Below are 21,856 nucleotides of genomic sequence, written 5' to 3'. Positions count from 1 at the left end.
CTAAAATGCAGAGATACAATCATGATTGCTGCCTGGAATCGTAATCAGCCATAAAATTTACACTTAGCACACTCCATACCTTGCTACCAAATATTAATCCTAAAAGAAGTGTTACAGTTAATTGTGTGTGGCAGAAGAATATAATGTACAACAAATCTGGATTTGCCGGCGATTGTAAAAACAACCTGTGAAAGGAACAAGGGTTGGTGTAGGGATACACGTCAAGAGGGTGGCGAATTTGCAATCGGTACTTACATCGAGACATTTAGGAAACATGTGAGCAGGAACTCGTTGTAGATGGCCATCGAGATAAAACGGCTTTCGTTGAATTCCGAGGGCGCTTTCCTTACCATAATGCACAGCCGTACGCCCCACGCGAGGAACAGGACTTCCACTGTAATTGAATGAATTGTAGAGCGTGATTAAAAGCTGGAATGGGCGTGAAGTGAAAAGTTGGTCGCTTTTCAAATTAATGAATGAAAAACATTCTGCGGTATCCTTGCTTTATGAGGAAATTAATTTAACCTTCAATTCTTACATAATAAGTGCCTGCTGTGCACCGTTTTGAGGCCAAATTAATACACCCCAACGTCATGCCTTTTGCGGCAAACGTTAATTTTAGAATCGCCTTTTTCTGCTATTATGCTCTCAAGAAAGGACATGATGGTAGGACCATGAATTCAAACCGCATTTTGATTTGAAATTGGCTCAGAAAGTGAAGAAAGGTCGGTTTGATTTAAAACGGATCTTAACTCATCAGCGGGCCTGGCGAGAAGTACGAGGGAAGGGAGTTACCCCCCACGCGCCCGGAGTTGTTCGGGTCTTCCAAATAAAGACTTCACCAAAACTAGACTTTGTTTTGATAATATAGAGGCGCCCCTATTCACCTCGGATCCAAATCTCCTCAATCTTTACTCTCCTATTCATGTCTGGATACGGAAGCATGCAAAAGGGTATCGATTGGTTTGTTTAATAACGAACGTAACATATGGCGATAAATGTGCTAGGAATGCGCGAGGACTTCAAATCCGCGAAGAAAAGGAAAGTTTCAAACATTATCACATTGCAGTAAGCATCCAATGGCCGGAGCCGGAGTAGGCATTAACTAGAACGGAGAAGGATAGTATTGTGTCCCCCGGCCACCTCTGAAAGGGACCCTACAATAATATATGGATCATAGATTGAATTGGTGGAATAGTAAAATGAGTGTGGAGGTAAAGGGAGTATTGATAGACCAGTAGCTTACTCCAAACTAAAATTTTATTTTATAGTGTATATATATATTTCGGGAGCAACTTACCCCCTTCATCAATACAAAGCTAGAGGTAAGTTGATCCCGAAATATATATATACACTATAAAATTAAATTGTAGTTTGGAGTAAGCTACTGGTCTATCAATTTTAGACTCAACTACAAATATTAGGTTGTTGCAAATGAAATGACCGTTTTGGTACTAAAATAATTTGAAACGAAACGTCCAACGTCCACGAAAGGTCCAGTGAATATGGTCGATGAGGCAGAGTCTCATACTGCAATTCGTTTAACTTTTGAACCGTTGTTCTGGATATACGAGGTCGTGCATTGTCGTGAAGGAGTATGACACTATCTATGTTGACCAATCTCGGCCGTTGAATACTCAATTTTGGGTGCATTTTCTCGAATTGGGCACAGTATTTCTGTGCATTTATCATTTCTCCAGATGCCAAAAAAGAATAGTGGATAACTCCAGGTATAGACCACCAAACAGTCACCATTACCTTTTTCGGATGGAGGCTCGGTTTCGGCATATGCTTCGGTGGCTCATCAGCATCAAGCCATTGTGCTGATCGGCGACGATTGTCGTATAATATCCACTTTTCATCATATGTCACTATTCTAGGTTGCTTCTGTTGCGGGAGAGTAAAGAAGTGCAAATTTCCAATCGAAGCTCCGTAAGTGCTTGCGGTACTCCTTTGTCGAGCTTTTTCACCTTTCCAAGCTGTTGCAAGTGCCGGGAAACTGTCGAATAGTGTACGCCAAATTTCTCTGCAATGTCTCTCATAGACTGACGTGTGTCGGATTCGCCTAGCACACGCAGCTCGTCGTTATCAATCGACGGTCCTGGATGTGGCTTACTTTGAAGGTTTACGTCGCCTGACGGGAATTTTTTGAACTACCGGCATGTGGTTCGTTCGCTTACCGCTCCAAATGCGCTGTTAATGTTACTGGTGGCCTCCCCTGCTTTATAACCGAGTTTGAACTCATACAGAAAAAGTGTACGTTTTTGGCTCTTTTCCATACTTCTTTCCTTTTCATTCACTGTTATCACAACGATGGTTAAAACTGAAATGACTCCTTGATTAAATGTAGGAGTATTTATCTTGTGTTGGTGGTTTGATACAGCAAAATCGCAACTAACTTCACTTGTTTGCCAAATCGGCCATTTCATATGCAAAAACCTAATAGAAGACAATATCTAACTTCTTAGAAAGGGAGTATTGTTGTTGAGTTTCTACGGGTATTATTTTGATGAGTTCGAAAACATGTTTCGGCAGTCTGCTCTCCTATGCATGTCCAAGTGAGTGCTACTAGTCGGTAATAAGCCGGGAAACCGGAAACTGGACGCTTCAGGTATTGAATTTTTTCTGTATTTCTTTTATTAAAACCTTTGAGGGAACATTTAACCCATATAACCCCATATTAGGTGAAAACTTTCACGTGATACTGATATTCAAAGCCTTAAATTTGCACAGGAGCGTCAACTTTGACTAATTATAATTTTGTTAGTAATAGTGCGAATTTCACCAAACCTGGTACGATTATGCTTTATGTTATAGCCTATATTCATGATTCTAGGACGAACTTATGGGGGTTATGCAGTCAAATACTAAACATTATATTGGGTTGGGGAAAAAGAAATGTCGTATTTGTGATCGAAATTTGACGCTTTATTTAACATACTTAGAATTATCCGATTTAGGTTTTGTTCGCAAACTTGTTGCCATTTAGAAGGCAACTTCATATTTTTTTTTCGACATCCACTACACCAAAAGGAAATCGATGAAACCAACGCTGTGCTGTGCGAATTGTTACAGTATCGGGCCCATAAACTTCACAAATTTTTTCGGCCGCCTCATTTGCATTTTTACCTCTCAGGTAGTGAAAACGACGAATTTCTTGCTTGGTGGACTCTATTTTTGACGCGCTATATAACAAAATGAGCACATTGGAGCGTTGGGTTGAGTATTTTGATGAACTACTGAACAACCAAAATATCGGCGAGTTGGAGGTCCCGCAAACTGAAGACAACGGACAAATACTGCCGCCATCAAGTATAGAAGAAAGAGTCTGTGAAATCCATAAGTCGCCAGGAGCCGGTGGAATTACAAGTGAATTTGTTAAATATGGGGCGAACAATTACACCAAGCAGTTCATCAACTGATGCTCAAGATGTGGGACAGCGAAGCAATGCCTGACGACTGGCAAAGAGGCTTTATCTGTCCCATACATAAAAAGGGAGATATCACGCAATGCAGGAATTATAGAGGTATCACGTTGTTGAGTATCATCTATAAGATATCCTCCGCTATCTTGCTAGATCAGATAGCCCCTTTCGCCCAGAAAATAACTGGCCCATACCATTTCGATGGAAAACTGTTGGACATCAGCTGCACCATCTTTTCATCGACTTTAAAGCCGCCTATGATAGCATAGCTAGGGTAAAACTATACATGGCCATGAGAGAATTCGGTATACCGACGAAATTAATAAGATTGACTAGGCTGACCCTGACCAATGTGCGAGGCCAGATAAAAGCAGCAGGATCATTCTCAAGACTTTTCGACATCAACAACGGTCTACGTCAAGGGGATGCCCTATCTTGCGTCCTCTTTAACCTGGCCCTTGAGAAAGTGATCCGTAATGCCGAGGCAAATGCAAGAGGTACGATCCTCTTTAAGTTCACCCAACTACTTATCTATGCTGACGATATCGACATCATGGGAAGAACCACCCGAGACGTACAAACTGCCTTCATCCAGATCGAGCAGGCGCTTATTGGCGCGAGATCTTGGGCTGCACATCAATGAAGCCAAGACAAAATATATGGTGGGAACGTCAGCACCGAAAACAAACCATCCAACAACATCAAACCGCACTGGTCAAACAGGAAGAATAAAGATAGGAGAATACAACTTTGAGACCGTTGATAATTTCTCCTATCTTGCGTTGAAAATCACAGGCGATAACAGCTACGATGATGAAATCCAGGCACGATTGTTGGTAGCCAACAGAGCATACAAAAACTGTTCCACTCGAAACGTCTCACTAAAGGGTCAAAGCTCTTACTGTACAAGACAATGACCTTGCCAGTCCTTATGTGTTCCTCGGAGACTTGGGTTCTTAGCAAGAAGAATTGCGAACTTTTGGCTGCGTTCGAGAGAAGAATCCTCCGAAGAATGTTTGGCCCACTACATGAGGATGGACGATTCCGTAGCCTACATAACGGCGAAATCTGTGAGCAATACCATGACCGTCCAGTTGTGGATAAAATCCGGCTCCATAGGTTACGGTGGACGGGTCACTTAATCCGTATGGATGAGGATGATTCAGCCCGGAAAGTCTGTAAGGGCAATATCTATGGTAGAAAAAGAAGACGAGGCAGACCCTGCCTAAGATGGAGCGATGGCGTAGGCCAGGATGCCAGATAGCTTTTAGGGATATCGAATTGGTGGAGTTCGGCGCAGAACATGGGTGTCTGGATTTCCTTATTAAGTTAGGCCTAGACCGGATATCGGTGGTTGCGCCTTTGATGATGAAGAAACCTACCCCGGGCACATGGTTGACTGGATGGCCACTATAATATATGGTGTAGTGACTCTTATTCAGGAAACCGGTCTCTGCCCAACGCATTTCCTGCAACGCTGTTGCATCAGCCCTATATTGGGACAGAGTATCGACTAACTGCTTGGCAGCTCCATCTGTGTACAGGGAGCACACGTTTCATGACAAAATGCGCAAATCGTTATTCCATTGTCGTTGCCAGGTGCATCGTTGTGTAGCCAATCCAGTCCGAGGCTCCTTTTGTGGCTTCGTGACAGGTAGTTTTCCGTGTAGGGTTGTCAGCCCTACCCTACCCTAAATATTGATAGATCGAAATATACTTTGTGAGCTATGAACTGGATTTCTTCGTTCATTTTATTGTAGGTTGTGATTTTTAACCCAACTAAAAGAATGATTTAACTTCTTCACTGTTCTATTTTCGTATCTGGAATTGATCTATACATCTAATGCTGATGCTAATGGGGTCAACATAAATTTGGTCCAACTTTTGTTGGTGTGCACTTCTAAGTGCTATGTCGTCTGTTTAATCTGGATAAAATCTATGCAACTTGCTACTTCGCTTAGAAATCAAATTACTCTAACTGAAAAAAATCTGAATACAAAATACGGGAACAGGAGCATATATGTTTCCCGCTTTTAAATAGAATCTGCTCTTCTGCTGGAAGGAAGAAATCGTCCTACATGCCAGGAAATTATCCTTATTACCGCAGAATTTTTTTCCATCATCATTCCGAACCGAATTTATCAAAAATTGCCCATGGCTGCGATTGATTAAGGAGTACTTACTGGATGTAAAGGTATAGTCCCACCAATCCGTTTTACACAGGAAGGCTTTCAAGTCATCTGCCGTTCGTCCTACAACAACTTCTGGTGGTGACACTACCGTTCGTATCAACAAGCAAACGCTGATAACTCCACAAATCATCCCAAGCCTCTTCAGCAGCGCAGCATCCGTGATTTTAACCGCCTTAGCCGAGCGAACTCTGAATATTACTGATATCCTGAAAGAAACAAGGAGGGAAACAACATAACGACGCTCTTAGCGTTGGCAAATAAACTCCGGTTTAAGGGATGCACGGAGCGCGATTCCTAGCATTTTATCAAATTTATATCCAGCTTACCTCCAGGTTTTTAACATTAAAGCACCATATGTGAGAGAGAATCCGATTTCACGCAACCATATTCGCGCTGTACAGGTGTAAAGCGACGGAGGTGGGTACATGACGATAGTCTGCAAAACGAAAGGACGAAGTGGGTGTATGAGCGTAGGTATATGTGTGCACATCAAACAAGCAAAGCTATTTAATGGGGAAAATATGCTGCGAAATATTATACACGTACTTCTGCACACGAGTTAAAGGAGCTGGTGTTTATTCAATGAATACGCCATTTAAAGGAAATTAGATCCATCTCATATTCAATTTATTTACCTACATACGTTTGTGTTCTAGTGTAAATGGGAGACATGTAGCACCTGTGGAAATGAAAATTAGCATCAAGACCGGTGACGTCAGCCGCCCGCTCCGTAATTTACAGATGCAACAATAAACAAGGCTACCCTTTATAGCATTTGATATTTAATGATATTATTTTATTATTTTTTATTTGTACCCAGAAAAGGACTCTGTTCTTCCGCTTTCATTCGGTAAACTTTTATTTTGGAAATTTTTCATACATGGATAATCACGAAATGCTTCGATGATTATAGAACTGGAGGAACGAGTGAGCGGCAGGAAGTGGGAAATCTAGCAAAAGAAGAGGGAGGAAATCGTCTTGGCGAATTTCAACCCAAAGGAACTAATTCTTCTTAAAATGGAAAATAAGAAAGGGGAGATTTCCACTAGCATCCTCTCACCTCAAGCAGGATATACAGGTCTACGCCAAGTGTACGTTTGAAGTTCATACCAGTGAATGTGAAGCCTATTTAATATGCTTTACTACACTGGGTGAGAACAAGTGCTTGGAAAAAAGCCCAGAGTTCACCCCTCCGGCTTGCAGTATCTACAACAGGCAGGAAGAAACTTTCTCTATTGGACTAACCATAAGTAACCGAGCCGGAAGTGAACTTCCGATTATATGGTAAGCACGCGATCTTAAACTTCCCGTCAAGGGCCAATTGAGTTCTGTGTAACTTGACACTTATAAAACTAAGATTTCTTTTCCTCTAACTCGACCTTGATAAGTTACAATCCTTGTTCTGTTAATTTAGATATCTGCAATTTGCACCATCATCTTCTAGTTCCGATTAATGAAGCCAAAATATATATTCAAATTTTCTCGAAGTTGATGAGGATGAACCTTAGTCAAGGAGTTCGTTTTCCATTGCCCATAATATGTATGATTGTGGTATTTCTTAATCCCAATATTTTGCCCTGTCTTCAGGAGAAATATTCGTAGTTCGATGACATATTCCAATCAAATCTCCCTCTATCTCTCTCTATATATATAAAGCAGGTATCAAACGGAGGCCCAATTCGAGGTGAAGGTAATATCTCGCGTTACCGAGAAGGAACTTCAGAAGGTCTGCGGAAGGATCGGCGATGGCAAGGCTCCGGGTTTGGATAGCATCCCTAATAAAGCGCTGAAGCTGGCGGTGGGGACCAGACCAGATTCTTTCATAAATACATTCGAGGCGTGCATGGTGGAAGAAGTGTTTCCTCTACAATGTTGTTGCCCAAACCCGGCAAGTCACCGGGGACCCAGCATCCTATCGGCCTATCTGTTGGACACTATGGGGAAGATGTTCGACTGCATCATCTACAATAGATTGCTCCCAATCATGGAAGACGGGAATGGTCTTGCCGATGAACAATATGGATTTCGGAAAGCTCGCTCTACTGTTGGCGCGGTAGGAAGAGTGGTGGACTTGGCTCGAGAGGCAATACTTTCTGGCAAGTGCTGTGCCGTGATGACGGTGAATGTAAAAAATGCATTCAACTCCGCCAACTGGGGCCGCATTAAGGAATCATTGGCCAAAATTAATGCACCTGGTTACTTAACTAAGCTAATCGAGAACTGGAACGTGATGCATAACGGGGTGCTCTTGCTTCCGTAGTAGAGGAGGCCACGTTGATCCGTTTTGCAGATTAACTGGGGTTGGAAACCATATGATCGTCTCAAACCACCATCAAATACATTGGAGTGACTCTCGATGCCAGGCTGACTTTCAAAGGGCATACATAGTTCTTAATCGCAGGGATGGTCCCTATCAACTTGCTAACGAGAGAGATGCAGTGCCTGTACGGACGGAGACGGGCGAGTCGATCAGGAACGGAAGCAGATCACCGGCGAGCGGCAAGAGAGGAATCGCATAGACTCTGGCAACGACGGTGGGACGAGTCGTCGAAGGGTCGGTGGACACACAAGCTTATTCCTGATATTAGGGAATGGCTTGGCTGATGACACGGGGAGATGAACTATCACCTCACGCAGTTTCTCACTGGACACGGTGGTTGCTACCGAACGTATCTGCATCATATCGGTGTGGATGATTCTCCGAACTGTTACAGATGCTGTGGGATCCCAGAGGACTCGGAGCATGTGCTGTTTGAGTGTCCGACATTCCGGGAGTAGAGAAGAAGCCTGAGCGAGGCCCTGGGAATTGGCGTGAGCCCCCAAAACTGAATCCGGGAAATGCTCCGGTCGCCGGCAAGCTGGACTTTGGTCACCCACACAGTACTTGATAGTTCTGCTAACAGAATGTATTGGGATCGGCAAGTTCTGACTGATCGCCATATTCCGCATAATAAGCCTGACGTACTGTTAGTTGACAATACCGGTCGCTCCGCGTATATCATTGATATTGCTATCCCACATAATAGCAACATCGAACGGAAATAGGTGGAGAAGAAGGTGAACGATGAGCCACTGGCTCGGGAAATCAAAGAAATTTGGGGTCTCGAGTGGATAGTTCTAGTTCCCATAATATTATCAGCTACAGGTATTGTACCTAAATCCCTCACGGCTTCCCTTGATGTTCTGGGATTTTCGCACAGTCTGGCTAAAACCATGCAGAAGTACACCATTCTGCATACGTGCTCGATGTTGCGGGGAGTTCTCGACGGATTCTCCCATTGACTTACCACCGGCCAGCACCACCAGTGCCCCTTTACTTTTTAAGTAGGTAAGATCGTCCGAGCCTAAATGCTTGCCACTTAGTGCTAGTGCTAGTATAAGGTGTGACAACTCGGATATAATAATAGTTGGCGCAATAATCCAATTGAATCAGGACCTTGAAGTATTTTAGAACACTTCATTCAAGACCGTAGCGATACACAATAGGATTACAATAGCAGGAGGAAATGTGGTCAGCATTGCGCTCACCCGAAATTATTACCCTGGTTTTGACACAGGTACTTATTCATGGCTGAGTTGGCTGGTATCCGACGTCAAATCACGATGCAAATTCCACTGCCACCAGTGAGAATTGAACCGCGACCTTCCGTACGACAGCCTAATCGGCTCTAATCACTCAAAGTTATATCAGGTTAAAATTGTCGCTTCCGTTCAAATTCAAAACTTTGGATGTTAATATCACCCGAAAGAGCATATGCTCACATAATATATGCATATATTACGTGTTGTTATAAGAGAAATACACAAAACCTATCATAACTGAAGCGTTGAGCTTCCGGTTTTCCGACTTGTTAATGTCATAGCCACGAACCTATTTCCGATTCCCCGCAAGGGTTCTCGCCCGTGAAGAGGCATCCCTGCCCCTTTCCTTGACAGTTCATCCGCTTCCTCATTTCCTTCCAACCCAACATGGCCTGGGACCCAGAGTATCCAGACCTTATTGTGCGAGCCGAGGCTATTCAGTCTCTCAAAGCATTCTCATTCCAGTTTAGAGGTCACCTGGTTGGGTCTAACCCCCTTCCCACATCTGTCTATGGCATATATTTGGAGTACCGCCTAGAATCAATATCGATCTTCGACTCCCGGCCATCCTAGAGGTCGCCCTCCTTGTCTGCATTTGCATGTGCAGATGAAGAGGAGTTAGTCCTAAAAGAACCTCCAAGGATGCCGTTGGGCATGTCCTCATTGCTCCATTGATCCACACCTAAGCTAGTCTTTGGAGTTTATATAACTCCCTGGCTATTGTGCGCTAGCTATATACGAATGGAAAAACGTGGACAGAAAATTTCTCACCTAAGATGAACACAAGAAGACTGTATACAGGATATTCAAGTCCCAGCGCATTCTTAAAAATTGTATGGTATATTCAACCGCAATGTTAATTGTGGGAGAAGAATTCCGCTAATAATGTCTGACGTTAGTGCCGTGTATTTGATGCAGTGCATTGGTATGCGCCCACGTGGTTGCAGTATGTGGCACAATACAGCTGTTTATAGCTTGTCAAAGAAAACCATCTAAGTGCCATCGACACACCAATACATTAATGACACGGATCGAAGATGCTCAGTGACATTCTGCGCCCCTTTGCCGCTAAATTCGCTCCTCCTATATTCAGTCTTCTTGGATGGTCACAAGACCTTTATATGTACCTGAAGCGTGCAGATTTGTTTATATCTTCAATAAGCCGATTGTCGCTGCAGTGGCTGGAAAGAAGGACCGCCCGCTTTCACGCGGGTGAGGGATGGAGGCAAATCGCGACAATAATTGTTTTATTTTTAAGAAAGATCGATCGCCGTAATTTTTTAACAGGGCTAGGGAGGCGAGATCCTTTCCGGATTCCACATACCTATCTTAATTCCTCCACACCGGGGGAAGGTTTGGAAAATTTCGAGTTTAGTTAGCACAGAGGCGTGCAATGTCGTGTCAACGGGACATTTCAGAAGAACTGGGTTCAGAGTGCCATTGCCATTTTTTTAAGTGTTGGAATAGCCCTGTTTTCGCGATTGATCCTGGTCAATTCGGATGGTTCTCTGGCCATCCCACATCCAAAATGGTCATTACAAATGATGCCCAATGCGGGTTCCTATGTTCGTTAAACTTGACGCTCATCGTACGTTAGTTTTCCGCAGATGACTCCTGATTCTATGGTAAACCTGTGGCAGATAGTATATTCCGGCTCTGAACTTCGCCTTGGTGTTTCGGATAGAGGTGCATTAGTTTCACAATTCTGTCTCCGACTTGAAAAACTTTGGGTTACATGCCTTTTCCCCGGAAGCAAATGTTTCTGAGCCCTATTTCCATCCCATCTTGTAAATTAAAGTTTCTTATCCTTTCCTGAAGATACCAGGAAAGTCTAATAATTCTCGTATGTATACTTGGTATCGTTTCGAGGTTGAAGTGTGGGCTTCAAATGAAAGCCTTTCACATGTTTTTGGAGATGCGCCCAGGTGTTTGGAAGTATTTTGTCCTGACCTTCACCTGTGTTTTGTTTGAGGCTCTGGAATATGGGCCTTGTCAGTTAAGGGCTCAAAGATTGTGCTGTCCGTGGTTGAAGTCATTGTTTCTTTTTGATTTTATGAGACCGCGCATTGAGTTGCAAACGAAGGTGCTATACCTGACTGTCCCCAATATTTCGTTTTTTCGCGCAGATGTTTACACTTTCCATCTACCAATTTATTTATCCTTCTTTCTTCTTCTTTTTCTTCAGCCTTTGTTCCGTTCACGGGGTCGGCTCGTCGTGATCGGTTTTCCCATTTGGTTCTATCAAATGCCTGATCTGGGTGCAATCTTGAGGCTTTTAAATCCCCATCCAGCGTATCAAGCCACCGTTGTTTCGGCCGGCCTTTTGGTCGCTTACCATCTTTGCTAGTGAATTTCGTTATCGCGAATTACGTGACCATTCTATCGACATCTTTCTCGCAATTTTTCCACAATCGGTGCAATGGATATCCTCATTTCGGATGTGATCGAAACGTGTCACGCCAGTAGTCAAACGCAACACATTCGTTTCCATTACTGCAAGACGCCGTTCATTGTCTTTTATAGTCGGCCAACCCTAAGAACCATAGACAGCGACAGGACGGACGGTTTTGCGGTAAATTCCAGATTTTAGACATTCGTTGATACGTCGATCACAAACAACACAAGTTGCGGACCGCCACTTCAACCAGGTTGCGTTAATGTGTGAAGCAATTTCTCCATTGGCTGATAGTGTTGACCCGAGGTATTTAAATCGCTCAGTTCGGGGCGGATCATTGCCGCTGACAGTGATTATGCCTGTTTCATGGGGTTCAGTCATCAAAAATTCAGTTTTGTTTAGATTCAATCTGAGACCGTGTTGCATGAGGCGATCATTCCGTTTTTGGACAAGTTGTTCGAGGTCAGTTTTGCTGCTAGACGCTTCATAAAGTAATGTATAGCGCGCTGGACGTTGGTTGTATCGTGTGACAGTGTCTATAGCGAGAAGAAAGAGTAGTGGTGCGAGGGCGTTTCGAAGAACACCAACAGAGACAGGAAGCGGTTTTGATACACCCGCTATATTTCGAACTTTATTTTTCGAGTCGTGATAGAGCAATTGAACCCAGCGCACGAATTCTTCTGGCGCTAAGTTTTGTCGTAAAGCATACCAGATGAGTTCGTGTGGCACACGGTCAAACGCTTTCTCTAGATCCAGAAATGCAATGTAAAGAGGGCAATGCTTCTCATGGTGTTTCCCCATGAGTAACTGCGCAGTGCCAGTAGTTCCGCAATTTTTGACAAATTCGGCATGATTCACGGTTATTTGAACGATTTCGCGAATACAGTTGTCAAGAATGCGTTTAAAAATCTTCATTTTATGGGAAAGTAACCGGATCGGACGGTAATTTGAACATTCTGCTGAGCTCCCTTTCTTTTTCCATATTGGAACTGTGGTACTTTCTTGTCAGTCAGATGGTGTTCCTTCCTCAATAACCCGACTAAAGAATTCACCGAGCCACAGTGTTGGGTCCCAGCTCTTCGCTTTCCAGAGCTCAGATGCGATATTGTCAGGTTCTGTGGCTTTCCTCGATTTCATTCGTTTTATTGCCTCCTCGACTTCAGTTGCGCTGACAGTGAAGCCCATGGTGTTTTACGTAGGCACCTGTCGTGAGACTTAATCCTACGGTCCTCTTAAGACACGGATTGATTTTGTGACCACAATCAGAGCCCCGCTGAAACAAGCAACAACGGTACCAGTCTATACCAAGTGCATGGCTTAGCATTCATACTGGTGGATGCAAGAATTATATAAATCTCTACCGAACTATGGAGCACGGCACCCGTGTTGATACGCAACACCACGTCGAGGCCCGAAGGTCTCTTCTCGCTTCAGCATAACCACAACCACCATGAAACTCCCACTAGGGGGGCCAACCGCAAATAAGCGAGCTGTCCTCACATACAACAGGAGTTCACCCGAAGTATTTGAGTCCAGGGGCTGACAGGCGGAACCAGTCCAAATGTCGGCAATGATTGTGGAAGTGGAGGATGAGCAAATTCTATAGTTGAAATCTGCTCCAAGTATTCTCGCCATCTATCCGTTACCGCTCGACGATTGGTAAACAAAGTACCGTCTTTCTCATTAAGGCGACACAAGTGTTCGATATCCTGTGTGCGTTTGTTTCGGCTACGATACAGATTTCTCTCGCCATCACGAGTGTCCAGTTTATTGTAAAGATTTTTGTAATGGTTCGCTCGGGTGACAGCGACTGCTTTCTTTGCTTGCCGGTTGGCATCCTTATAAATTTGCCAATTGGCCGGTGTTTTATCGACGAGGAATTTGTGGTAGAGGTGTTTTTTTCACGGACCTTCATTTCAACATCATCATTCCAAGGCCAAGTATTTCGGTTGATGTACCGCTTACCCGGCTTAGTGACCCCGAGGGTTGCAGGGGCCGCTCTGTGGATCATGTCTTTCATTTGGTTCCACTATTCTTCCACATTCGTAATGGTCGGTAATCGTGTCAGTGAGATCATTTCTTCCTTCTTCTCACGAAATCACCGTCATTTAATGCGCCGCGGGCTTGTGCGTTCTTCACGCTGTTTTATCCATGGCTTAATTCGCAGGACGGCAATCAATGGTCGATGTTGAGGTGCGATGGTCTCATAGGGGACGGCTTTGTAATTAGTGACAGTGCTAAAATGTCGACGTCTAATGAGAATATAGTCGATTTGCCTTTTACTTTCCCCAATATAAAATGTAGGAACATGAGACAATCGGTTCATGAACCATGTATTCACAAGTACAAGGTCATGGGTGTCCGCAAAATCGATTATACGCTCGCCACCCTCATTGCGCCTAACCCCTTTCCCCCATGGCACCAGTTACCGTCTGCCTTTTCACCCACATGATCATTGAGGTCGCCGGCAATAATGATATAGTCATCAGCACGCGCGTGACAAGCCTTTTCATCGAGAAGTTGCTAGAAGGCATTCTTCTCGGCATCAGACCAACCTGTCTGTGGTGCGTATACGGTGAAGAAGTGAATAGTACGATCAGCTAATATAATGGTGAGCTTTATCAACCGATCATCAAATCGTTCAACTTCTTTAATGGCATCATGGAAACCCTCCGAGATGGCAATGCCAACACCATATTGAGTGTGTGGGCTACCAAAATAGAGAAGTATATAGCTATTTTTACCGCGTCCGCGTTCAATGTCGCTGCTTTACGCACCAGACCATGGGGTTTCTTGTAGAGCGCAGATATCAATGCACCTTTTCCGAAGGGCTCTTACAAGTTCCTCGGTCTTTCCAGATAGAGTACCAACATTCAGCGTGCAGACACGTATTTGTTTTGTTCGGACTAACTTGCTTATGTCCTGATGCCGCCCATGCGTCAAGAATCCTTGCCCATTTCTCGACAGGACCGGAGTCGGTCCTGCCGCGTCGACTGAGGTGGACGCCCCAGCATTTCTCCGAGCCTTGCGACTCAATCCAATCATCATGTTTGTAATGACATTGTATGCATTTTCTTGGTCGGCCTGTTGCGGTACCTGTCACCAAGAGAGATGGTAGGAGTTAGCATAGTGAAATAACTCCAAGTATACTCTATTTATCTCTTTCCCTGATCTCAGCATTTTATTTTTGTTTTATTGAGGATAGTACAGAGTACGTTGCCTCAAAGCCTCCTCCTTTACCTAGGCTTGGGACCAGCATACTATGTTGATTTATACCGAAGGTGCAAATATTAATCACGATATCTCCAACTTTTTGCAAATCACAGTTGAGGGAACTTGTTTGATCATTCATTTGTTTAAATCCAAAAATAACTTCTACTTCCCGTAGTACTTCAAATATTACAGTAAACGAATTCGACAAAGTGGTATTACAGGACTCAGTACTAAAATTAAGTAGGCTTCATGTATAGTGAATTATAAGGGATGTTTGCTTCTGAAGTTACTGTTGCTGCATCCTTTAAATTTTGATGCAATTTTCCTGTGTACATAATCGATTAAGGAGAGGAAAAACGTAGCATTTAGAAGCATTTACAGCAAAGCATTAAAATTCATGACGTGATCCTTACCGTGCAGTATATGAAGAAGGCACCCAAGGCGATGACCCGAAGGAGTGCAGGACTCGCTGCTCTGACGACCTGGAAATAATAACAATCTTTGAAAAGTTGCATCGAGAGTAGGGAATATCCTGTAGAATTATTTAATAGTATTTCGGCTAGAATTTCTCCCAAGGGTTAAATATATAATATTCTATATTTATAGAATGAATTTCGTTTGACCTAATTTCGGAATTTTGTGAGTAAATCCAAAAATAAAAGGATACAAAATTTTTACCTTTATTTGCTGATAACGAAATGTGAACCATGCAGCTGGTGGTAACAGTCCAATAATAGCGCAGGCCAACACTAAGATGCTGGTTCGCATGGGCCAATTCAGAGCTGCAACGCATGGTGAAGAATCCTCACAGTAGTCGCACCCCTCAGCACAGGGCAGACACTCATAGCTCATTGGTTTGTTGTAGGTGGAAACTTCGCCCTATATCCAATTGAACAGCAATCATCCAATTCACAATTAGTACATAAAAGTAAAACATTCCACGACTAGTCTCTCTCACCAGCATTAACTTTTCATACTCCTCCTCCAGAATGCTTCCATTGAAGTACTTCTGCATTGTAACCACGTCTGGGAAGTAGAAACCTTTCCGACATACACACTTGTAAGATCCTCGTCGGAATCCGAGGCCAGCTATCGGTTCACACTATTCATTTATTTATAAAAATATAAATTGTTAAGTAGAGTTTACACCAGGATTCGGTTCTGTAGGGTTCATACCATAGTTGTACGTTGTTTGCATTTGTCCGTTCCAGCGAAAATGTTCAGCGGTTGAATCACGCCAGGAATGTGCTTTTGTGGACATTGGTCGATGTCAACACGTCGCAAATCAATATCAATTCCAGAAGTTCCCCTAGGGGTGCAGACAAGACAGCAGAACTTTGTAAATTTGAAGGGCTTATCTAACTTTTATTATTTGGCTCCTTTAAAGGACATTTTTCATTGCGGGTGACAAGAGTCGTTAAACTCTTAATACCCAATTTTCTTGTAAATTGAAAGGAGAAAGTTTTAGGGCTTCATTGATTTTTGGAAGCATGACTGCGCTCATAAATGGCGATATTTTGCAGAAAATGAATATACAAGGAAAAAAATGAAGAAACTGGCTATAAACTTTGGAAGACAAAATTTTAATTTGAAAAAAAAATTGAGAAACTTATAAGTAGGCAAATGATTTCAGAAAAAGGGTTCCGAAGAATTGTCATAACTTACTTGAAGAAGTAAGTCCCATTAGCGAAACCGAAAAATGGTACTGTATATGTCAGCATCCAGATGTTGCCGCCTCCACAGTCATAGTAAGGCTTGGACCAACGGCCGTCTTCATATTTCACTGTCAGGATTATATCCGCTTCTCGTGCTGTACTGTTTGAGTAATAGTGATATGCTGTAAGAAAAAGTTACTATATTAGTATCTTATGGTATGATCAGGCTGGTATAAAACGGATAACATTTATCTGAGTGTAATTACGCGGCATTTCTAGTGATTAAATTATTTTAAATAATAAAAACTTGTTTTTCCTATTCGCTAGTGTTGCGAATGCAGAGGAAAACTAGTTAGTTAGTTTAGTTAACTGGGGGGAGCCGCAGTTGTCTATTAAATGGCTTCCCGCCTACGGTGTTCGCAGGCTTTAGTGAATCTGAGAACATTCTCCAGAGGCAGAGAGTGTGCAGATTCTTCATTGACGAAAACCTTGCCAAGGTGTCTTCGTCCGAGATCTGAGGATGCCGGGCAGCTGCATAAAAAGTGCAGGGCCGTCTCCTCCTCCTCCTCACATTGGCTGCACATGGCCGAAACCACTACCCCAATCTTTTCCATATGGTAGTTTAAGGAGGAGTGTCCCGTTAAAAGCCCTATTAGGGTTTTCATGTCCCACTTCTTAAGGGACAGCAAAAATGCCGCTCTAGTGACTCTAGGCTCTTTCACAAGGATTTTCGCTTGCCGGCAAGAGTCCAAATTTTTCCACTTGGTTGCGTGAATCCTTGCAATTTCACCCTTCAGAGTGGACTTAACAGTAGATGGTCGGATTCCAAGAGCTGGTTCTGGCCCCACCATTGTGGATCCAGACCCTCGGCGAGCCAGTCTGTTCTCTTCATTACCGGCGATGTTAGAGTTTCAGCAGCACCTGATCACAACTCCGCACCGACTGGCTTGATATGTCGTTGCCATGTAGTGCTGATAATGCCGCCCGACTGTCGGAAAAGATTCGAATGGTGCGACTCCTCCACTTTTGTCGCAGACAATGAAATGGCATATATCTCCGCCTGGAATATGCTCTTAACTTTTCCAAGGGGTTGGGCCAGTTCTGTAATCGGATCCTCCGAGAACACCCCTGCGCCCGATCCATCCTCCATGACTGACCCGTCGGTGAAGATTATTAGGTATGTAATTTGAAAAGACTCATGGCCACTTGTTGACCATTCTTCTCTTTCGGTGATTACGACAGTGTATGTCTTTTCAAAGATGAATCTTGAAACCATATGATCGTTCGGTATCAGGGCTACCGGATGTTTTTCAAGGAATTTCCAGATAGACGCATGACCGTTTGATTGGTCGCCTTTCCACGCGCCAGTGGTATCGAGTCTATATGCGTCGTTGGCTGCTTTCCGTTTCACCTCCAAATGAATGGGGGGTAAATTTAGGATAGCTTCAAGTGCCGCAGTTGGTGTAGTACTCACTGCGCCAGTAATACTCAGGCAACCAAGTCTCTGAATCTGCGTTAGCAGCTTCCTGATGTTAGCAAAGTTCAGTCTTGGCCATCAGACGATGCATGCATACATCAAAATGGGTTTTATTATGGATGGATGTATTCATCCAGTATATCCGTTTGGGTGAAAGTCCCCAGGTCTTACCTATTGCATTCCTAGAGCACCAGAGCAATCTGCAGGATTTCTGATATTGTTTCTGGATATGATGCTTTCATGTTAACTTGGAGTCGAAATGTACTCCTAAGTACTTGACTGTTTGTGCCAGCTGAATTTCCGTCCCTGATAAGGTGGGTAGCGCATAGTTGCCCACCTGACATTCCTAGTGAACATAACTAGTCCAGTCTTCCTAGCGTTGACCGTGAGTCCATTGCGTAGGCACCAGCTGTGGCTTACATGCAGAGTTGCATTCAAGCGGTCACATACTGTGTCCCCAAACTTGCTGGTAATTATTACGGCTAGGTGGTCCGCAAATGCTTGCGCGAAGACTTTTCTGTCCTCCAGGAGCCACAGCATCCATCCATTACCAGGAGCCATAACAGTGGAGATAGAACCCCTCTCTGTGGGCAGCCCCTGAGGCATCCTGCTTCAATAGCCTTTTGGCCGACCGATATCCACTCTAGCACGTGACGGATCCAACTGATTAGCAGCGATTCGATTCCACACTGTGTTGCCGCATCACAAATTTCCGCGAGTGAGGCACAATTGAAGGCACCTTCGATGTCCATGAATGCGCCTAAGGCGTATTCTTTTTCGGACATCGCCTTTTCAATTTTTGCCGTAAGTTCATGGAGTGCTGTCTGCGTGGATTTGCCTTCCTGGTAAGCGTGTTGCCTATACTGAAGTGGCCACTTAGGAATGTGTGTATCTCTTATGAACCGATCTACTAGTCTTTCTAGTCCTTTTAGCAGAAAGGACGTTAGGCTGATCGGTCGAAAGCTTTTTGCGTCTGTGTAGGTGGTTTTCCTGGTTTGGGAATGAACAACACCTTCACATCCCGCCGTGTAATTGGAATATAAGCGTGTGCTAGGCATGCACGATACATATTCCGAATATGTAGACTCAGGGCATCTATTCCCTCTATTACTATCGCAGGGATGATGCTATCCGGACCTGCAGACTTGTATCTATGGAACGAGTTAAATGCCCATTTCACTCGCTCCAGTGATACTACTTTGCATGCCAGATTCCAGTCTCTCGGTCGAGGGCTGTATGCACCTGTTGGCCCCAAGATTAGATTTTGGATGCTGCCTGGGAAGTGCACTTCAAACAAATGGTTTGCCGTTTCTTCATCGCTTTCTGTGTACTTCCCATTCTGTAAACGTAAATAACCCAGTTTCTGGCTACGTTCTTTGACCAGAATCCACTTGAGCTTTGAGGTTGCCTCAAGAGAGTTAGTCTCTTCGCAAAAGCGTCTCCAAGATGATGGTTAAGCCGATCCTATGCTCTTCTTTAGAGTCTTCTGTGCCTCTTTATAGCGATTCCAGCTAGTGCCTGATTCACCCTTCAGAGCACGATTGGGGAGCATCCTTGTCGTTCTCCTCTGTTTTGCCAAATCCGAGTTCCACCATGGTGTTTTACCCTTCTTTGTCATCTTGAGTGGAGAGCTTTCTTCGAAAGCTTCTTTCATGCTAGTTGTGATCATCTGGGTTGTCTTCTCAATTCCAGGAATGGACTTGATGCGCTTCCCAGGGATCGTGACTCGGGCGCTCAATTCCATTTGATACATCACCCAATCTGTCTTCCTCGGATTCCGAATGGAGAGGAAAACCAACCTTGCATATTGTTTTGTTGGCTTCCCTCTACATAAATGGAAATTATTTCACATTCAAGGGAAAATAATTCAAGACAACCTCACGTGTAGCAATGGGCAATCCTCTCTCCCCACTCCTAAGTGAAATCTTTATGGCATTACTGAAGGAGAAAGTGGAGGAGGATGGATTATTGCCAAATATATGGTTGAGGTGCGTGGATGACATTTTGGCAGTGATCCCTAAAACAAGCATCAATAATATGTTGCTACACCCTAAAATAACCTTCACTGCTGAGATTGAAGTTAATAACCAATTGCCTTTCTTACATGTACTAATCAAACGTCAGGACAAACAATTTTCTTTTTCTATTTACAGGAGACCCACCAGCACCCAGCGGACAATCCCGATCACTTCTTTCCATAGTTACCAACAAAAAATAGCAGCTTATGGCACGATGATCCACCGCCTTCTAACAATCCCACTCACAGAGGAAGACTACCAGAGCGAAAAACACTACATTATGGACACTGTAAGGAGCACCACCATAGATACGATGATCAGGAAACATGCACGAAGCGCAGAGCGTAGTAACCTCACTACGCTGTACAGCCCACAATCGACTTTTACCGCATTAAAAATTGCCCGAGCATTATATGCGAACGAACATTAAAGAGGTTCGACGTACAACTAGGATCAAGTCGTATCTCCCAGCTAAAATTTCAGCTGAGTAGAGAAAAAGACCGAAAAACAGTAGAGAAGATGAGCGGTGTATATAAAATTGCTTGCTCAGATTATCCGAAGGTGTACAGGTTAAATATCCGCTTGGGTCGCTTATCTCCCATTTACAGTTAATTCCGAAACATTGTAAACATTATTGAGTGCACCTGCATAACGGATGCACAAACTAATAGAATCATAAACATTATTAAGTGCACCTGCATAACGGATGCACAAACCAATAGAATCATAAACATTATTGAGTGCACCTGCATAACGGATGCACAAACCAATAGAATCATAAACATTATTAAGTGCACCTGCATAACGGATGCACAAACGAGCGAGCATCGTAGGTATTAAGGTAGCAGTAAGATAATAAAAGGAAGAGTCTAGTCGGAACTGTGAGAGGATGAAGATCGATAAAATATATTAACTAAGAGTCTAGCTGGAACTGTCAGAGGATGAAGATCAATAAAATATATTAAATTAATAACTTCAAGTGTTATTAATTTTAGTTACATCGGTCCTCCAGGTTGGGGGTTAGATAGGGCTGACAACCCTACGCGGAAAACAACTTGTTACGAAGCCACAGCAGGAGCCTCGCACAGAATGGATTTCAAAACAATGAACCCGGTAACGACAACACATAAACGATTTGCGCATTTTCTCATGGAATGTGCGCTCCCTGTACAGACCGAATGCTGCTGAGCAGCTAGCCGATACCCTGTCCCAATATAAGGCTGATGTAAGAGCGTTGCAAGAGATGCGATGGACAGGATCGGTTTCCTGGAGAAGAGCCACTACACCATATTTTAACGTGGCCATCCAGTAAACCACGTGATTGAAGTAGGTTTCTTAGTCAGCCAAAAAATGAAACTCGCTGTTATCGGCTGTGAAAATATAAGCGAAAGGTTCTGCGTTTCCGAGGCAAGTTTAGAAATATAAGCTTCATAAACATTCATGCCCCTATAGAGGAGACTGCAGTGTCGGAGAAGGATGCCTTCTACGAGGCAGTTGAGCGGACCCTCGAACCCTGTCCCAAGTATGATATGAAAATCATATTTGGGGATTTCAACGGTCAAGTGGGGACGGAGCCCGTATTCAAGCGATACGTCGGCTCCTACAGCTTACATAGGGATACCAATGATAACGTACTGCGGATTATTCAGTTAGTAGTATCGGACGAAATGGTTGTTGGAAGTACCTGGTTTGCGCGGAAAGTGGTCCACAAACATACGTGGGCCTCTCCAGATGGGACCACTTTCAACTAATTGACTGCGTGTTAATCGAATCTTTCAGCTTTGATGAATGCCTGAACATATAGGCGGCCAATACAGACTCGGATTACTATCTCCTTGGTATGGTGCTCTGGGCTCAAATAATCAGGTGAGAGTTAATACTGAAGTCATCTACAACATC

General features: G+C 43.7%; 1 protein-coding gene across 3 annotated transcripts in view; it reads right to left on the bottom strand.

The window, feature by feature from the left end:
- Positions 1-21,856, bottom strand: part of LOC119646351 — a 103,870-nt gene that overhangs the window by 8,060 nt on the left and 73,954 nt on the right. For 2 of the 3 annotated variants that reach the window (XM_038046786.1, XM_038046785.1), the window contains exons 4-12: positions 16,473-16,644; positions 15,984-16,116; positions 15,766-15,909; positions 15,486-15,686; positions 15,221-15,289; positions 5,944-6,053; positions 5,609-5,823; positions 256-394; positions 62-185 (exon numbers count right to left, since the gene is read on the bottom strand). In XM_038046786.1, the coding sequence (XP_037902714.1) occupies positions 62-185; positions 256-394; positions 5,609-5,823; positions 5,944-6,053; positions 15,221-15,289; positions 15,486-15,686; positions 15,766-15,909; positions 15,984-16,116; positions 16,473-16,644 (1,307 nt within the window). The remainder of the gene's footprint in view (positions 1-61; positions 186-255; positions 395-5,608; positions 5,824-5,943; positions 6,054-15,220; positions 15,290-15,485; positions 15,687-15,765; positions 15,910-15,983; positions 16,117-16,472; positions 16,645-21,856) is intronic. The other variant, XM_038046787.1, reaches the window with a different exon arrangement.

Source organism: Hermetia illucens, chromosome 1, assembly GCF_905115235.1.
Source record: "Hermetia illucens chromosome 1, iHerIll2.2.curated.20191125, whole genome shotgun sequence".
NCBI classification, from domain to species: Eukaryota; Metazoa; Arthropoda; class Insecta; order Diptera; family Stratiomyidae; genus Hermetia; species Hermetia illucens.
The sequence above is the reverse complement of the archived record's forward strand: the minus strand, read 5'-3'. Positions and strand labels throughout refer to the sequence as shown.